Source organism: Hydra vulgaris, chromosome 08 (genome assembly GCF_038396675.1).
Source record: "Hydra vulgaris chromosome 08, alternate assembly HydraT2T_AEP".
Classification (NCBI taxonomy): Eukaryota; Metazoa; Cnidaria; class Hydrozoa; order Anthoathecata; family Hydridae; genus Hydra; species Hydra vulgaris.
In genome coordinates, this window is record NC_088927.1 from 29,355,939 (window position 1) to 29,372,500 (window position 16,562).

A 16,562-nucleotide genomic window follows, 5' to 3' on the forward strand; every position below is an offset into this window, starting at 1 on the left:
ATTACAGCCATTTAAGCCAATGAAAATGGTGGTTTATGGTTTAGGTCTCCTAACAACAAAATATAATACATTATACAATCATGTATACATTAAAAAACATCAAGATATATATATATATATATATATATATATATATATATATAATATTATATACTTTGATAAGCAGTCTGAGGTCATACTGAAATAGTGGGTCACTTGGGGCTTCTGTACATACATCATCTGACTAAATAGGAAGAACTAGGGTTTAGGTTAGGGCAGCAACTAATTTTTTCATTACATTTTGTTTTTTCGTCTTTCTTCAAAAAAAAACCATATGAAAAAAGGTAAGAAAAAAAAAGTGAACAAATAAGTTTAAATATGCATGCAACTGTAAGAAATTTGTTTTATAGTTGATGTGAAAGTTCTTATATAAGGACAACTTGGTTAATGAAGGCAGGACAAAAAAATTATTTAAACATAATTTCATATTTTAAATTTTTAATTCAGTGCAAAAAGAAAATATACTTAAAAAAAAACAACAACAATTTAAATTATGTGGTAAGTTGTGAAGAAAAATAACCATTTTGTAGAACATTAATCAATGAAAGTTTTGCAAAGATATGATCATTCTGAAAAAATAATAATCAATGAAAATAAATATTACCTAAATAAAGATTTTATTAAACATTTAGAAAAAAAAAAAATTAGTCAATGAATAAAAAGATTTGCTCATTAAAATAAATAAAAAAGGTCAAACAAATTTAAATATTATAAAAAAGAAACATTTAAATATTTATAATATTGTTAAATAAAGTCTCATTTAGTCAAACGAAATCAGCTGCAAATCTTTCATGCTCGGATTTAGTTCCTGAGGTGGTATATTAGATGGATAACCATACTGTTGTTTTTGTTGCAGAAATCCATTGGGTTGATATCCATAACCATTTTGTGAAGAACTTTGAGGTTGCTGGTACTGAAATTGTTGATGTTGAGTAAACTGATTCTGTACTAATGGTTCTTGTTTTTGCTGTTGTTGTTTGTATTGTGGAAATTGTTGATACGATTGTGGTTGATTTTGTTGAGGTTCAGTTGGCTGTGTCACAGGTTGTTGTGTAAATTGCTGCTGATTTATAAATGGTGACTGCTGAACAAAAGGTTGTTGTTGATGTGAGAAAGGTTGTTGGAGTTGTTGCTGTTGATAAAGATGCTGACTGTTAAGCTGTAGCTGCGATTCCGGAAGATAAGGTTGCTTGTATAATCCTTGATCAGAACTAATTTGACTGTAGTTTTGATTATCTGACGAATACAAAATCTTAGACTGAGGATCTTGCTGAGGTTGCAAAACATAAGGTGAATTTAATATTGATTGCGGTGCAGCCTGGTTTGGAGCTAACTGCTCATTTCGGTAAATTTCCTGTTGAATGCTATTTCCTTTAATTGAATTTAATGAATTACTTTCATCCTCAGCATTTTTCTGATAAAAATCATCTTTCAAAGATTCTCGCTGGTACACATGCTGTGCGCTCATTTTCAATGACTGCTCATATGGTGGAGGGAGTGTCATATTAACATTATACTCAGACAGTGACTGTGGCACAGGGGCAAATGGTTGGGCAACAAACTTTTGTGGCAATGCGCTGTTTTGACTTATACTTTGATAAGGCAACTGGGGAACATACTGAAGTGAAGAAACTTCATGGTTGGGGAGACTATTGTTTGGCTGGTCAACCTTTTTAATTCTATTACCAGACTGAGAAGTATTATCATAATCAATTGAACTTAGAGAAGTCACAAACTTAGTTTTGTTTTGACTTTCAAGTGAAGGATTAAAATTTTGTGGCTGAACATATACACCTTGTGGGTGTTGTGAAGAAACAGATCCAACAGGATAAACTTGAGGCTGCTGGGAGGAAACAGGTCCAACAGAGTAACCCTGTGGCTGCTGTGAGGGAACACTTCCAACTGAATAACCTTGTGGTTGTTGGGAGGGAACAGTTCCAACAGAATAACCTAAAAATAAAAACTTTTTTATAGTAAACTAACAATTCTAAGTTTGTTTAAAAACCTTTAGAATTATATTATTTGAATGATTTACTAAAAAAAGATTTTGTAACAAAAACATGATTATAAAATTTACTAATATATACCATAAAACCCCCCTAACTCTGATGGTTTAGAAAATCATCAACTCGCTCATTGTAAAAGATTTCAGAATAATTTTTTAATTAAATATCATAACAAAACAAATTGATATAAAAAAATTATATGAAAAAACCTAATTTTAGTAATTTAAATTTTCAAATTTAATTTTTAAAAAGTACCGTTTTTATCCGGAATCAGGGGTCTATGTCCTTAATTCTGAATGTATATAAAAGAAAATAAAAAAAAACAAAATTAATACTAACATTAAATTATTAAGGTTAATCTATCAACCAAATGGAATTGTTTTAGTTAAAAAAGAAAATATTGTTTTATTTACAATCATTACAAATAAAGTCCGTAGTTGGACAATAACCAACAACATATGCAATGCATGACTAATTAGAACACTGCTCACATGGAAGACGATCATCAGATACCAAAATGTTATTTGAAGTTTGGGGTAAATATAAGTCTTCTAATTGATTCTTTGGTTTTTGATTTATTTTACCTGGTGGTTTAGCCAACTGATTTTATTTCAACTTTTTTTCTTCTTTTTTGTGTGCATTTTCTGCTTTGGTAAATATAAGTCTTCTAATTGATTCTTTGGTTTTTGACTTTATTTTACCTGGTGGTTTAGTCAAATGATTTTATTTCAACTTTTTTCTTCTTTTTTGTGTGCATTTTCTGCTTTTTGAGTAGCAGTGACAACCTTTTTTTGATCTCTAGACAAATTCTTTGCAACTTGTTTGTCTTTTTTTTGTTGCTTATTCAGCTCAATTGAAACCTATGGCCACCAAAGTCATGTTGTAATTATTTTCTCTTTATTCTCTCACCTCTTTGAACTTTCTAATTTCGAGTTGATGTCAATTGATCTATGAGCATATTTAATATTTGAATTGTTTTGAAGAACAAGGAATTGTTTTGAAGAACAAATTGAATTGTTTTGAAGAACAAATTGAATTGTTTTGAAGAACAAGGAATTGTTTTGAAGAACAAGGAATTGTTTTGAAGAACAAATTGAATTGTTTTGAAGAACAAGGAATTGTTTTGAAGAACAAGGAATTGTTTTGAAGAACAAATTGAATTGTTTTGAAGAACAAATTGAATTGTTTTGAAGAACAAGGAATTGTTTTGAAGAACAAGGAATTGTTTTGAAGAACAAATTGAATTGTTTTGAAAAACAAGGAATTGTTTTGAAAAACAAGGAATTGTTTTGAAAAACAAGGAATTGTTTTGAAGAACAAGGAATTGTTTTGAAGAACAAGGAATTGCTTTGAAGAACAAGGAATTGTTTTAATATTGATTTGTTTTTATCTTATACAACTTGTTGAACGGCATAATTCGAAGAATTCAAAACTTTTCAACAAAACTTCACAATTTGATATTCTTGACGGTGTGTTTGATGTAATGGTTTCATTTCTTAAAACTAATGGAGTAGATACTTTGGAAGAATCAAATCAATCTTCAATATTGCTGTTTTCAACAGCTTGAAACACAATGCCAATGGATATTTTTTCGAGAAGAAAGTTGTGAATGAATATACCATTATATTGGAAACCAATATGTGCATTTTCATGTTTAAACCCACCATTTTGGACAAGATCATTAAACATGGCAAAAAATGTTGATTTGTCAGAGTTTGAAAGTTATTTTTAGTCAAATAGCTGTTAATTATTCACTTCCAATCACCTTTTACTATTTTAAAAAAACCAACATCTAATGGCTGTAAAAAATGGCTAGTATGAGCCGGCAAACACCAAAATAAAATAGAGTTTTCTGAAAATTTATTTTTTTACACTAAACTAATGTGAAGCATGGCTATCAAGAATTAGAATTTTAAAACCTGAAAATTTATTTGGGTAAGGCAAAAAAATCATGACAAAAAAATGTTCGAATTCCATCCAGCCTGAACTACTACAGTTATAATAAACATTCTTGGTACCACCTTTGCACCAGTCTTTCATAATATGTTTGGCCTTTATATTTTACTTGATGGGATAAATATTTGCCTAAAGCCTCACGAGTCAAGATTGTCATCAAGAGTCAAGATTGTCATCACGAGTCAAGATTGTCATCATTTGTTTTTCATTTGATGGTGCTAGCTACTTTTTTTTTCTTTTTCTACAAAAACTTCGACTTTGCCTTGATCAAATTGCAAACCGGACTCATCACAATTGAATATATAAAACGGCTAACCACCTTTGTGTTTATTATATGCTGCTGCTAAATGTTCAAACCAATTGTCAATTATAGCTCGCTGTACTGCTCTAATAGCTTGCATGCCACTTACTTTGCTTGAGAAATTTTCTTTATGGTATTTATTCACAAAACCAAAGTACCATTTTTAGTCAGCTTGCCTTCTTTGAATAAATTTTTGATTTAATTTAAAGTTTGATTTGATTTTAAATAAATAACTTTCAAGAACGATCAACACATCTTTTCTATTCAAGCCAAAGACTATATCAATCATAAATTTTAATAAATATAAAATAACCGCTTCAGTGGTGGTGTTCATCTTTCTTGGTGCTACTCTGTCATTAGCTGACCATTTTGTTCTGTCAAAAAGAGTAGATTTTGCCACTGAACATTTAGCAGCTTGTGCATATGATTTAAAAAAAAAAAAATTGCTTGAATAGCTAGCTAGATTTGACTCGCTTTTCTTTTTGTTTAAATTTATCCTTTTTTTTTAATTTAAATTTATTTTATATTACAATTAACACCTATGCATTACCTTTATGCACATAAAACAGCAAATACCAGTATCAGGATTTAAGTGTCTATTTTATTTACTTTTTAGTTTTTTCATAATTACCTGTATCCGGATTTAATTAAATTTCTATTTTATTTTTGTGCTGGCAGCTAATTTAATTTTTATTTCTTTCAATCAAATGATAATTTCAATACAAATGATAATTTGATAATTTTTTTAATTAAAATAATCAGCATAAAATTTTGCACAAAATAGTGTTTTTTGTTTTTAATTTTTTTGATGCAAATCTAAGTTACTTTTTTTCCTTTTTTTTTGTTTATTTAATTATGATGTTTGTTTTTACTGTTTTTTTTTCTTTCTATAATTATAGATTTATTATTATTAAGTTATAGTTATAGATTGATTATAATTTAGTTATAATCATAGATTTCAAGTTGAAATCTTTCATTATAGCAAAATTTTATATAATTTTTATTTTATATTGGTTGACTTGTTTTGTTAAGACATTTATTACTTCAAAAAAATTTAATAAACTCGTTATAATAAGCAAGATTTGAAACTTTTTATTAAAAATTTCCGGAATCAGGTTACATTTGGAATAGGGAGTTTTACTGTAAATATTTTTTTATAAAAAGATAAATTTTAAAAATTTTTTTAATATAATTTTATTTCTTTTATGACCCAACATGATATACTTTAGTAGAACTTTTTTTTTTTGATAATATTAAGGGACCCATCTGATGCTTAAGGGTTTTGAGCAACCCCTAAAAATACTTTTATTCAAAAAAATTTTAAATTTAGTATTGTTATTTTTATATAGAACACAATTAGGGGTTGAGAGCAGATATTTTCACAAAATGCTGTCTTAAGTGCCACCCTAATATATATATGTGTGTGTATATATATGTGTGTGTATATATATGTGTGTGTATATATATGTGTGTGTGTATATATGTGTGTATATATATGTGTGTGTATATATATATATGTGTGTGTGTATATATATATATATATATATATATATATATATATATATATATATATATATATATATATATATATATATATATATATATATACACACACACACACACATATATATATATATTTATATATCACAGGCTATTCTGGAAAAATAATTTTGCAGCAACACCCTTTGCTTATGTGTGCTATAAAGATAGATTGATATAACCATTGCCAAATAAAGGTATTTTTCTGTGATAAAATAAAAAGGACTTCATATTAAAATCTTTCTTTAAATAAAAGGCCTTTAAAAAAATTAAAAAAATTATTATACTATAAATTTATTTATCTAGGTAACTTATTTTTTTGCAAAAAAAACATCACCATACTATTAAAAATATTACCATCGTAGTTTTGAGTCTGCCTTTCACGTAGCTTTTGCTGTTGATACATTTCAAGTTCTTGTTGTCGTTGAAGCTGTAAAACATGTTGGTACTCTAAATACTCTTGTTTTTGCTGTCTCATAAGCTCAAGCTTCTGCTCCATTTGCATACGCCTCAACATTTCTTGCTCGAGCTCTTGTTGACGTGTTTTCTCCACATACTGAGCACGCATATCATTCAGACTTTCCCGTGCCTCTCGAATCACTGATAGCTTTGTAAGCATTGCTTCATAATTATCTAAGATTTTTTTTTATAATAAACTTTTTGATAAGATGAATATAAAATTTCTTGAATAGAAAAATAAGTATAAATTTATACAGAATAAAAGGAGTATATGGAAAAAAAGGAAGAATATATAGAGAAAAGAATATATAGAAAAAATATAGTGATAATGAAGATAATATATCTTCATTATCACTATATATTATTTATAGAGTATACAGTCAGAGAAATAAGTATCCGAACAAAACATTTTATTGTGAAAAATAAACTTTGTCAGGTTATTTCAGAAAAACATATGTTTTTGATAAATACTTTTATTATAATTCTAAAAGCAAATTTAATTACGATTTTATGTTGCAAAAAATTAATCAATGGTAATTAACTTGCGTTGCTAAAATTTAACAATTCCCGAAGGAGTGTTAAAACTTCAATGAAAAATAATTATCCGAACATGTTGTTTTGTAAACGAAGTTTTGAAATTGATTATTAAAAAAAGTTTTTAAATCAATGGTTTTAGAAATATTGTTGTTTTACAACGAGTAATTTTAAATAATTGACTGATATTTTTTTAAATTCATTTGATTTACCATTGATATCATCAAGTATGGGATTAAAATCAAGGAATGGTCCCAAGCTCAGCGCAATTTGGTTATTGACTTGTTTAAGCAAGGTAAAACGTTTAGGTCGATAAATAAAGCGACTGGAATGGCATTAGGAACCATCAGCGATCTGATTAAAAAGTATAATATGTTTGGATATGTGCAAAATCAGCCCAAACAACATCAAGAATAGATCGACAAATTGTCAAGATGGTGCAAAAAAAACTGCTTTTTATCAGCACCAAAAGTGTCAAGCCTCCTTGAAAAAGATTTTGGGTTAAAAGTGAGCTCATGTACTATTCGAAAACGATTGAAAGAAAGTGGATTCAAAGCAAGAGTTCCACGCAAGAAACCATTCCTTTCAAAAATCCATCGAAAACGAAGACTTGCATTTGCTAAAAAATATGTAAATATGCCGGTATCATTCTGGAGGAAAGTTTTGTGGACGAACGATCTCAATCCAATTGAACATCTCTGGGCTATTCTTGATAAAAAATGTGGCACACGATGTCTAAAAAGAAATGAAGATTTAAAAATCATGCTCCAAGAAGCTTGGGCTGATATCGACTCAGATACGACAAAGAAATTAGTTGAATCGATGCCATGTCGACTTGCAGAAGTCATAAAAGCTAAAGGCGGTCCAACTCGATTATAAAAAGTTATAAAAATAATTACTCGGAGAAACGTTAATCTTTAAACCTTAATCTTTAAAATTTTGTTCGGATACTTATTTAATGCTAAAAAATTGCATAGTTTAAATGTATCTTAATTTTTTATCAATTAAATATTATTATTGATATTTTTTCTGTGCATATTGAATTTGTAATAAAATTTTCTTTCAGAATAATCATTTCTTTTATTTTTATAAAGTTTTTTTTTTCGGAAATAACCTGACAAAGTTTATTTTCCATAAAAAAATCTTTTGTTGGGATACTTATTTCTCTAACTGTATATAGAGAAAAAAAGAAAGAAAATATAATGATATGAGGGTAAATATAAAGATATAAATATAAGAAAAGAGTGAGAATAAACACAGGTGAAATGGGCTTTACTTTGCTAATCAAAGTTAAAGTCGATTAGCAAATATTTGTTAAATTTTGGTTACCAAGTTTAACAAATATTACTATTTGTTAAACAAAGTAAATAAATAGTGCTACTCGTTTGACAAAGTTTGATAAATGTGTGTTAAATCCTTTGATAAAAGTGTGTTAAATCCTTTGATAAAAGTGTGTTAAATCCTCATAAAACTTAATAAATATATTATTTGCTATTACTTCAACTATTTATTAAGATCCAGTTTAAGAATCTGATTTTAGTTTTTTTTTTTTAACTATTGCTAAACAAATAATTCTCTTTGGACATTATTAGCAATTTGTATAAGTTTAGACATTACTAATGTTCGGAATACAAATATTTCTATTTTAAGGGACATATCAATTACTTGCTTATAATTATTACAGCTATTTTTCATCACTTTTTGGTATTTTTTTTATACATAATTATACATAAAATAATATTTATATATCCAAGATAAAAATTTAAAATTGTGTCAAACAACTTGTCTCTAATTCAATAAATATTACAAATATTACTTCATTAAAATTTTGTACCGAAGATTTACAAATAGCTATTCTCTATTTGTTTAATGAAAAGACTTTTTGCCAGTGCTTAGGTGAAAATGCATAAAGAAAAAAGGGGGAATACACGAACAAGAATGGATGGAGGGAAAAGAAAGAATATATAGAAATGTATAAAGAGAATATATGGAACAGAAAAATGGAAAACAAAAATAAGATCAAATAAAACAAAGATAAAAAAGACAATTGAAAAAACAAAAAGTTTTAACTACTTTGACTCTCTTCTTGGTCTTCAATAAGATTTAGCAATTGAGGATGCATAGCAGTAAGTGAAGAAAACAACGACTATAAAAAAATGATTTTCAGGTATAAAACTAATTTTCAAAATTCTAAATTTCTTTTTTTTAGCTGCATTTAAAATTTAAATCTTATTTAACAACAATCTCTATGTTTACATGATTGTAAAAACAAAAAATATTTGCAAATAAACAATATATAAAAATGTGGAATAATTTATAACAGATTAATTTATAATTTATAGTATAATTTATACAATAAATAAGTCTACAAAGGCACAACGAATACTTTATTGTCACTTTTATAAAGAGAGAATAAGGTCATAATTGACAATAAGGTCAACAAAACAAACCTTAGATAAAAATCAACCTAAACTACCAAGAGTTTATTACACAAACATTAGCTGGTAAGATAAAACACATAATAACAAATAAACTATGTAAAAAGCTACATAAAAGCGATATTATTTCATTTATATTTTTAGCCTTATTTTAAACTTTTAGCCTAAGTTCTATATTTTAGCTTAAAATTATTGAGCTTAAATTAAATTACTATGTAAATTAAATTACTGAGCTTAATAATTTGGTTGCAAAAATTTAAAGCTTATAATAACTAAAGGTGACAAAAAAAAGTTTATTCAAATTTAGGTTGTTATTACACTCTCCTAATTAAAATTTTAATTTACAAACTTTGTTTACATAATGCTGAACTATTTAACCTTTAAGACAAATTGCTGACAAAAAAAAGAATTAAATATTAGAAATAAACCTGGACAGTTGGATCCATTGCAATATGCTTTCCTTTTGATGATATTTCTGTCATTCTATTAACAAACATAGCAATACTTTTGTCCATTGTTTCGTAAAAAACAGTAGCATTTTCAGACACTTCCTGTAACAAGAAACACCAATTTAATAAGCATGTAATTGTGTACTATAGAAATACAACTGTTTTTCTTTTTCTGATTTATATATTTATTTTACGTTATTCACTCTACCTCTCCATTGTATTTCTTCTTATTTTAATATACTATTATTGTTTTTATATTTAATAAATGTTGAAAAATTTGATAACTAATTGTTAAGAATACTTCAGAATCATCAGCATATTCTCTTGTTAAGCCACTAGTTTGATCACTCGAAATAGCTGATGGTGCTGACGGCGTCGAAGACTGAATCTCAGCTTTTTTTTTCTCCCAATAGGAACGATCCATATACAACTCAAGCTAAATATAAATGGTTGCAAGATTAATAAAAGTTTTATTCTGAAAATACATAATGGATAACTAATTTTACAAAGTAGCAAAGAAACCTCTGGCTGATTAGATGAAACTTCTTGTAAACTTGTGACCTTAAAATAATATAAATTTCATCAAAAATTTTCTTTCATTTTATTTCATTAAAACAAACTTTAGCAAAATATGTTAAACAAAAAAGTTCTAAAAAACTTTAAAAAATGAATAAAACATGTATATGCACAAATTTTTTTTCTGCATAACGCTTTAAAGCAAGAAACAGCTAGAGATAATTTTTACTTATTTACAATGATTTATTAAAAAAAGGCACTCATTGGCATAAATTATAAAAAAATTTTCAAACAATTCAAAATTTTTTTTATAAATTGATAGCCAATTAAAGATGTTTAGGCAATTTTGCCCTGTTCTGTGTATAAAGGTGCTTGGGAATGCACCTTTAGGAATACACAGTTTAAAGGTGTATTTCTTATTTATATACTAGGTCTAAATCAGGAGTCTTATTCAATTTTATAATTTGATTTTTGTGTACCGATTAATGTATACATTTTATAAAATAAAGATAAAGCAAGAAAATAAAGTATGGTATAAAGATAAAATATGTTATGAAAAAAAAATTTTTTATGAAAATAAAATGTTTTATGAAAATAAAATATTTTACGAAAATGAAATATTTTATGAAAATAAAATATTTTTTGAAAATAAAATATGGTAAGAAAATAAAACATGGTAAGAAATTAACATATATTTTGAAAGTAAACTAGTAAAGATTGACACTTCAAACATTAGTTTTATTAGTTTTTATTGAGGATGTCTTTAAAGTTATTTTTTTAGTGATGGTATCCTATTATAAAAATTGAAGGAGTACCTTGAACAACAATTTAAGTTATAACCTGGGCTGTTTTTTAATTTAAAAAATGGCATTTTCAGCCATTTAAAAAAAGAAGAGATAAACTAATAGAGCAATAGCTCACTTAATTTAATTCATTATTTAATTTTTTTTTTAAACCCCTAAAAAAAACTTTAATTCATAAACGATTTTTGATTAGTAAATTATAAAGTATTGATTTTTACTAAGTTTAATTTAAGTTAGAAATAATTTACCTGTTATTAATATTTCACCCATTATTCACAATATATTGTGAATAACTGCTGAAATATCAATAACAGGTTATATTTCATATATTATTAATATTAAATAAAATGAGTTTATTATATATATAAAAGTATCAAATAAACAAATGAACTACGAAACAATTTAATTTTGCAAAATATTACTCAAAAATTTCACCCCATTCTGAAATAATTTTAACTAACAGTATTTTTAAAAATATCTTTAATCTTTATTTGTAGGAAAAAAATCATAGATTAACGGGATTGATTGCAACGCATCAAAATTAATATATATAATAAAATATGTATGATTTTTTCTTTTAATGCATAATGACATTTGTCATTTTGAAAACAAAATAATTATTAAAACAATTTGTTTTTTTGCTTTAGATTAAAAAAATATACATTCTTTTATCCACTCTTGTCTCTGACTTTCAATGTGACTGCCTGCCAAGAAATCTTGCACTAGACAAATATTTCTTTCAGAATAGTCATTTGTGCACTAAATACTTGAAACAAAATCTCTAAAAAACTTGAAGCTGGAATGAAGATCTACAAAATTTCCATCAGTAATCCAAAACAATATACCTTGTATATTAGGATCGAGTATGAAAAAATATTCCAGCTGTTTTTCCCAATAAATTTGTGCAAATTTTTAATGATTATATCATCTCTAATCTCTGGTTTCTTTATTTCAAAATAAGAAATATCTTTGGGATAAGGATAGTTAATAAGTTTCCGTATCATTAAGAATTTTTCTTCATTAGTTAAACTCCAGGCTTAACTAATGAAGAAAAATTCTTAATGATACAGAAACTTATCAACTATTAAGTCTGCTAGTGATACAATAACATCATCTTCAGCCAAGTACTATATATGCCTAGGAAGAAATTTTTCAGAATTTAGCCTAATATTTTGTCTTCTTCCTCTATGCTTTCAAATAATTTATTAGCTTTGAGATCATTAGATGGTGCCTGGGTTGATAAAATGATAAATGAATTCAGAAACTAAGGAATGTAAAATATTGCTACAAAAGGTGCAATTATGTTGACATCTTTTTTTTCCTCCACTGATATAAATTTCAGTTTCTTATGAGTTAGTAAAGCATCAATAAAAATATCCCATTTGCCATAAACCTAGCTACACAATATGCAGCAATTTGTTGATGAAGGTAGAAGTTTGGTAATTTATTACCCAAATAGAAAGAACCTCACATAATCTTATATAGTCTGTTTTTATCTTGGGAAAGATTTTTAAGGTAATGGTGTTCCTTTAGGGTAATGGTGTTTTCTAAATATTTCTTAGCTTTTTGTGCAATCTGATATATTTTTTTAAAATCTGAGAATTGTTTTTAAAAATGCCGAAATTCTGTCTAATGAGTGATTGTGATAAGATTGTGATAAGATTGTGATAAGACCTGAAAATTCTCAGAATACATTTTAATTTTAAAAACAGTTTTTTGTTCCATACCTGCTTACATACCATCATGCGGGGCTACTCGAGCTACCCGGGGTTACTTGAACCCAAAAAAATAAAATGTTTGTTTATTTTTTATAGAATTATTTGGTAAGAAAGTAAATAAGTTAATTATACACTTACTCAAATCAAGTAACATAAAAAAAAAAAAAAGGGTTAAATTTTTTTGCAAGATGTGATCAAAAAAATATTTATTTAAAGGAAACTACAATAATGGTAAAAATTTAGTGTAAAACTTTTGCCTGTCCAGACATAACCAAAAAAGATAAAATTTTTTTGACAACTTAAAAGAAGTATCAAATGTAGCAATTATAATTAAAATAAATTGGTTTTTCATTAACGTTAAACTTTAAAGTGTAATAATATATTTATAAGGAATTGATATATTTGTTATCTTAACCATGTTTTTAATATTTTTTAGGTTATAAAATGTATACCTAAATACCTAAATGTTGCTGGTTGGTTAAAGCCATTGCTGTACACCTTTTTGCGTATACTTCGTGCTATCATAACTGGTTCTACCAGAATGGTTTGCAGATATAAAAGAAAATTGGGACCTAGAGTTTACAAAGACTATACCGATCAAAACTTAGAGCAAGCCTGTACTATCACAAATAATAATAAAGTTTCAACTTTTGGCTACCCGCTGACCTCATTCGATTTTCGAACTATTGTGAAATCCTATCTGTTGAATGGGTAAAAGCCTTTATTAGAAGACATCATCAGCTATCCAAGAGATTTGTCCGAAACCTCAAAAGGGTCAGGGCTGCTATAACACAACAAACAGTCACAGAATATTTTGATAATCTAGATAATGAAACAGAAAGTGTACCAGCAGAAAACATTTGGAATTTTGATGAGACTAATTTAACAGATGACCCTGGGAGAAAAAAGGAGTTAAATACCCTGAAAGAAGTATCAATAGTTCCAAATCAGCAATCTCGCTTATGTATTGTGGTAATGCAGCAGGAGAATTGCTGGCTCCTTATGTGGCCTACAAGGCCGAGTCACTTTGGAGCACATGGACTAAAGGTGGCCCACCTAGCACAAAGTATAATTGCTCTAAAAGTGGGTGGTTCGAGAATAACTCATTTGAAGATTGGTTTGTTAGTTTGCTACTACCAAGGCTAAAAAGACAATCTGGGCGTAAAGTTGTCATAAGTGATAATCTCAGTAGTCACATTAATGTCAATATTTTAAAACTTTGTGAAGACAACGATGTTTGCTTTATTGGGTTACCACCAAATTCAACACATCTTACACAACCACTGGATGTGGCCTTTTTCGGGCAAATGAAAATGTCGTGGAGAAAAATATTATCAGAATGGTCCTGGAAAATGTGCAACCACACTTAATAAAGACACTTTCCCTTCTCTATTAAGTCGCCTTCATAAATCAATTCAAAGAAATTGTGCAGAAAATATAATGTCTGGTTTCAGAAATTTAATTACAGACCAAAATAATGACAGTTCAGATAGTGAAAATAAACAAGCCAACTTAGTTGCAGACAATGCTATTAAAAGTAGCAGAACAAGTAGTAGCAATGAGGATTTATCTGCCAATGACAACACAAGCAAAAGTTCATATCTGGACAACACAGAAAAGGTAAAACACAATGTTGATGAGTATGGACTAGTAGATTATGATAAAAATTTATATCCTGGTCGCATTGTAAGTGTAGTACGGAAGAACTTTTTTCGGTGCCATAGTTTCTACGATGGAGCCATCAAAAAATCACTGGAAGTGGCCAAAAAAAAATTCTTTTTTTACAATATTGATGAAATAAAATTGAATATCAATGTCCCAGTACCATATAACAAGAGGGCTTTTCATAATTGCAGAGCTTGACAACTTTTGTAACAGTACTCCTAATACAAAATATACTACAACAACAGTATATCAGATCTTATTATACTTAAAGATTTGTATTATTAATTCATTTAAGTTGTTTCATTAACAGCAAATGTCTTTTTAAAAGTGCAGAGTTGGACAATTATTGTACTAGTACTGCTATTACTAAGTATGCTCGAAAACAGTAGACCAGATCTTATTGGACTTTAACATTTTTCGCAGTATTAATTTGTTTAAATTGTTTTTCTTTGTATAGTATTTTTGTGACATTAAATAAAAACTGAAAAAACATACTTTTTAAACTATAGGTTTAAGTAGCCCCACAACAGGGGCTACTTGAACCCAACCTTATCTCCCCAAAAAAGGGGGGACTGAAGTCTGCTCAAATATTTTTTCTCTACAATCATCACTACTAATTCATAAGTCCATGAATTAGCAACAATAAGTCTATTTTAAAATTGACATAAATATGAGAGAGAACCACAAACATCAAACATGTATCAAATTTGGATCCAAGTAGCCCCATATGACGATACACCAGTATTTATTCAGTTGTGTAAGTACAAACAGCAAAAATGTTGTTTTCAATTTCAAAATTTTATAGTAGCTTTTTTATTAGTTATGCTTGGTCTTTGCCTTTAAATGAACTTGCCTGGAACACTTCTAGCAGAATATCACAACTAATATTATCCTCAAGAGCGGTTACACTTAACTGATATTCTTTCCATTTTAACAGTAATATTATTTTTAAGATACCATTCATTACACAATTTATCAAAGTAAAGCAAGAGTTTCTTATCAATTAAAACATTTGTATAAGTATTTTTAATTTCTTACCCTTTGTTTTTGATGGCATGAAATCTTTTTTCTCTGGGTTCCTGATTTTGACAAAATAATATCTTTTTAATTATGCCCTGCATACTTTAGAATTGAAGAAACAATTGCTTTATGACCCCTTACATCAAGATGAAATCTAGTAGCGACTTTACTCGTCGCTTTACTTAATCAACCTACTCATATTGACAGATACACCTCATCAGATCCTTTTTTTTTCTTGTTGTTTACAGGAAATTTATTATTTTTCTTCACTAGAGACATTGAAAAATAAATTATGCAATGAATTTGATTCTGTATCAGAATCAGAAACAACACGATTTTCAAAAAAAATTTTGTTCTATAAAATTAAAGCTCTATGAAAACTTCAGTTTTTTATCTAACTAATTCCTATGTTTGATACTTTTTTGGTAAATCATGTCAATATTCTCAGGTAAATACATTTTTCTAGTTGACTTTTGTTTGGTTAAGAATTTAATGTCCTATTTAATGGCAATGGTTGATCTGTTGTGGTCAGCTTTGATTTTCATTAAAATATTTTTGCAACCATGTCAAAAAATTCATTTTTAATTTTTTTATATTTGGTTTCAAGAATCAAAAGATTTTTTTTAAAGAGAAGTTCAATCTAATATGAAAAAAAAGACATAACTTTCACATTTACAACTTGAAGACGTTGCCTGTTAAAATGAAATAAAAATTATCTATTGTAAATATATTGAGAAAAGATCTATTTGCTTTCTCCATTTTTGGTTAAGCTTTTCAATTTTATCTTTTTTTTTTTTTTTTGAAAACCCACTTTGCATTGATATTTACTATTTCTTTGACAAGATACTCCTTTATAACTGTCTCAAATTTTTACCAGGGAGTTAATATTTCAGCTGATGCCCTCCTTTCAGCATGGAGCAACTAATAATTGATTTTTAATGACCTTAACTGCTTACCTTAACTGCTCTGAGTAAACATTGCAAAGTCTTCTTAAAATATAACTGTTTGTTGGCAACTGGTATTTGGGAACTGTTTGTTGGAAACTGGTATTGGTCTATTCAAAAAATACAATAATCTCCTTGGATTTTCTGTTAAATTTTTTTCAACGTTCTCATTTTT

The 16,562-nt window shown here is 27.5% G+C and overlaps 1 protein-coding gene across 1 annotated transcript in view; it reads right to left on the bottom strand.

Annotated features, from left to right (window-relative positions):
* Nucleotides 1-457: 457 nt before the first annotated feature.
* Nucleotides 458-16,562, bottom strand: part of LOC101236981 (hepatocyte growth factor-regulated tyrosine kinase substrate) — a 71,978-nt gene continuing 55,873 nt past the window's right edge. The window contains exons 13-18 of the mRNA XM_065803375.1: nucleotides 10,244-10,282; nucleotides 10,023-10,157; nucleotides 9,701-9,823; nucleotides 8,908-8,980; nucleotides 6,199-6,474; nucleotides 458-1,989 (exon numbers count right to left, since the gene is read on the bottom strand). Of these exons, the coding sequence (XP_065659447.1) occupies nucleotides 800-1,989; nucleotides 6,199-6,474; nucleotides 8,908-8,980; nucleotides 9,701-9,823; nucleotides 10,023-10,157; nucleotides 10,244-10,282 (1,836 nt within the window). The 3' untranslated portion in view covers nucleotides 458-799. The remainder of the gene's footprint in view (nucleotides 1,990-6,198; nucleotides 6,475-8,907; nucleotides 8,981-9,700; nucleotides 9,824-10,022; nucleotides 10,158-10,243; nucleotides 10,283-16,562) is intronic.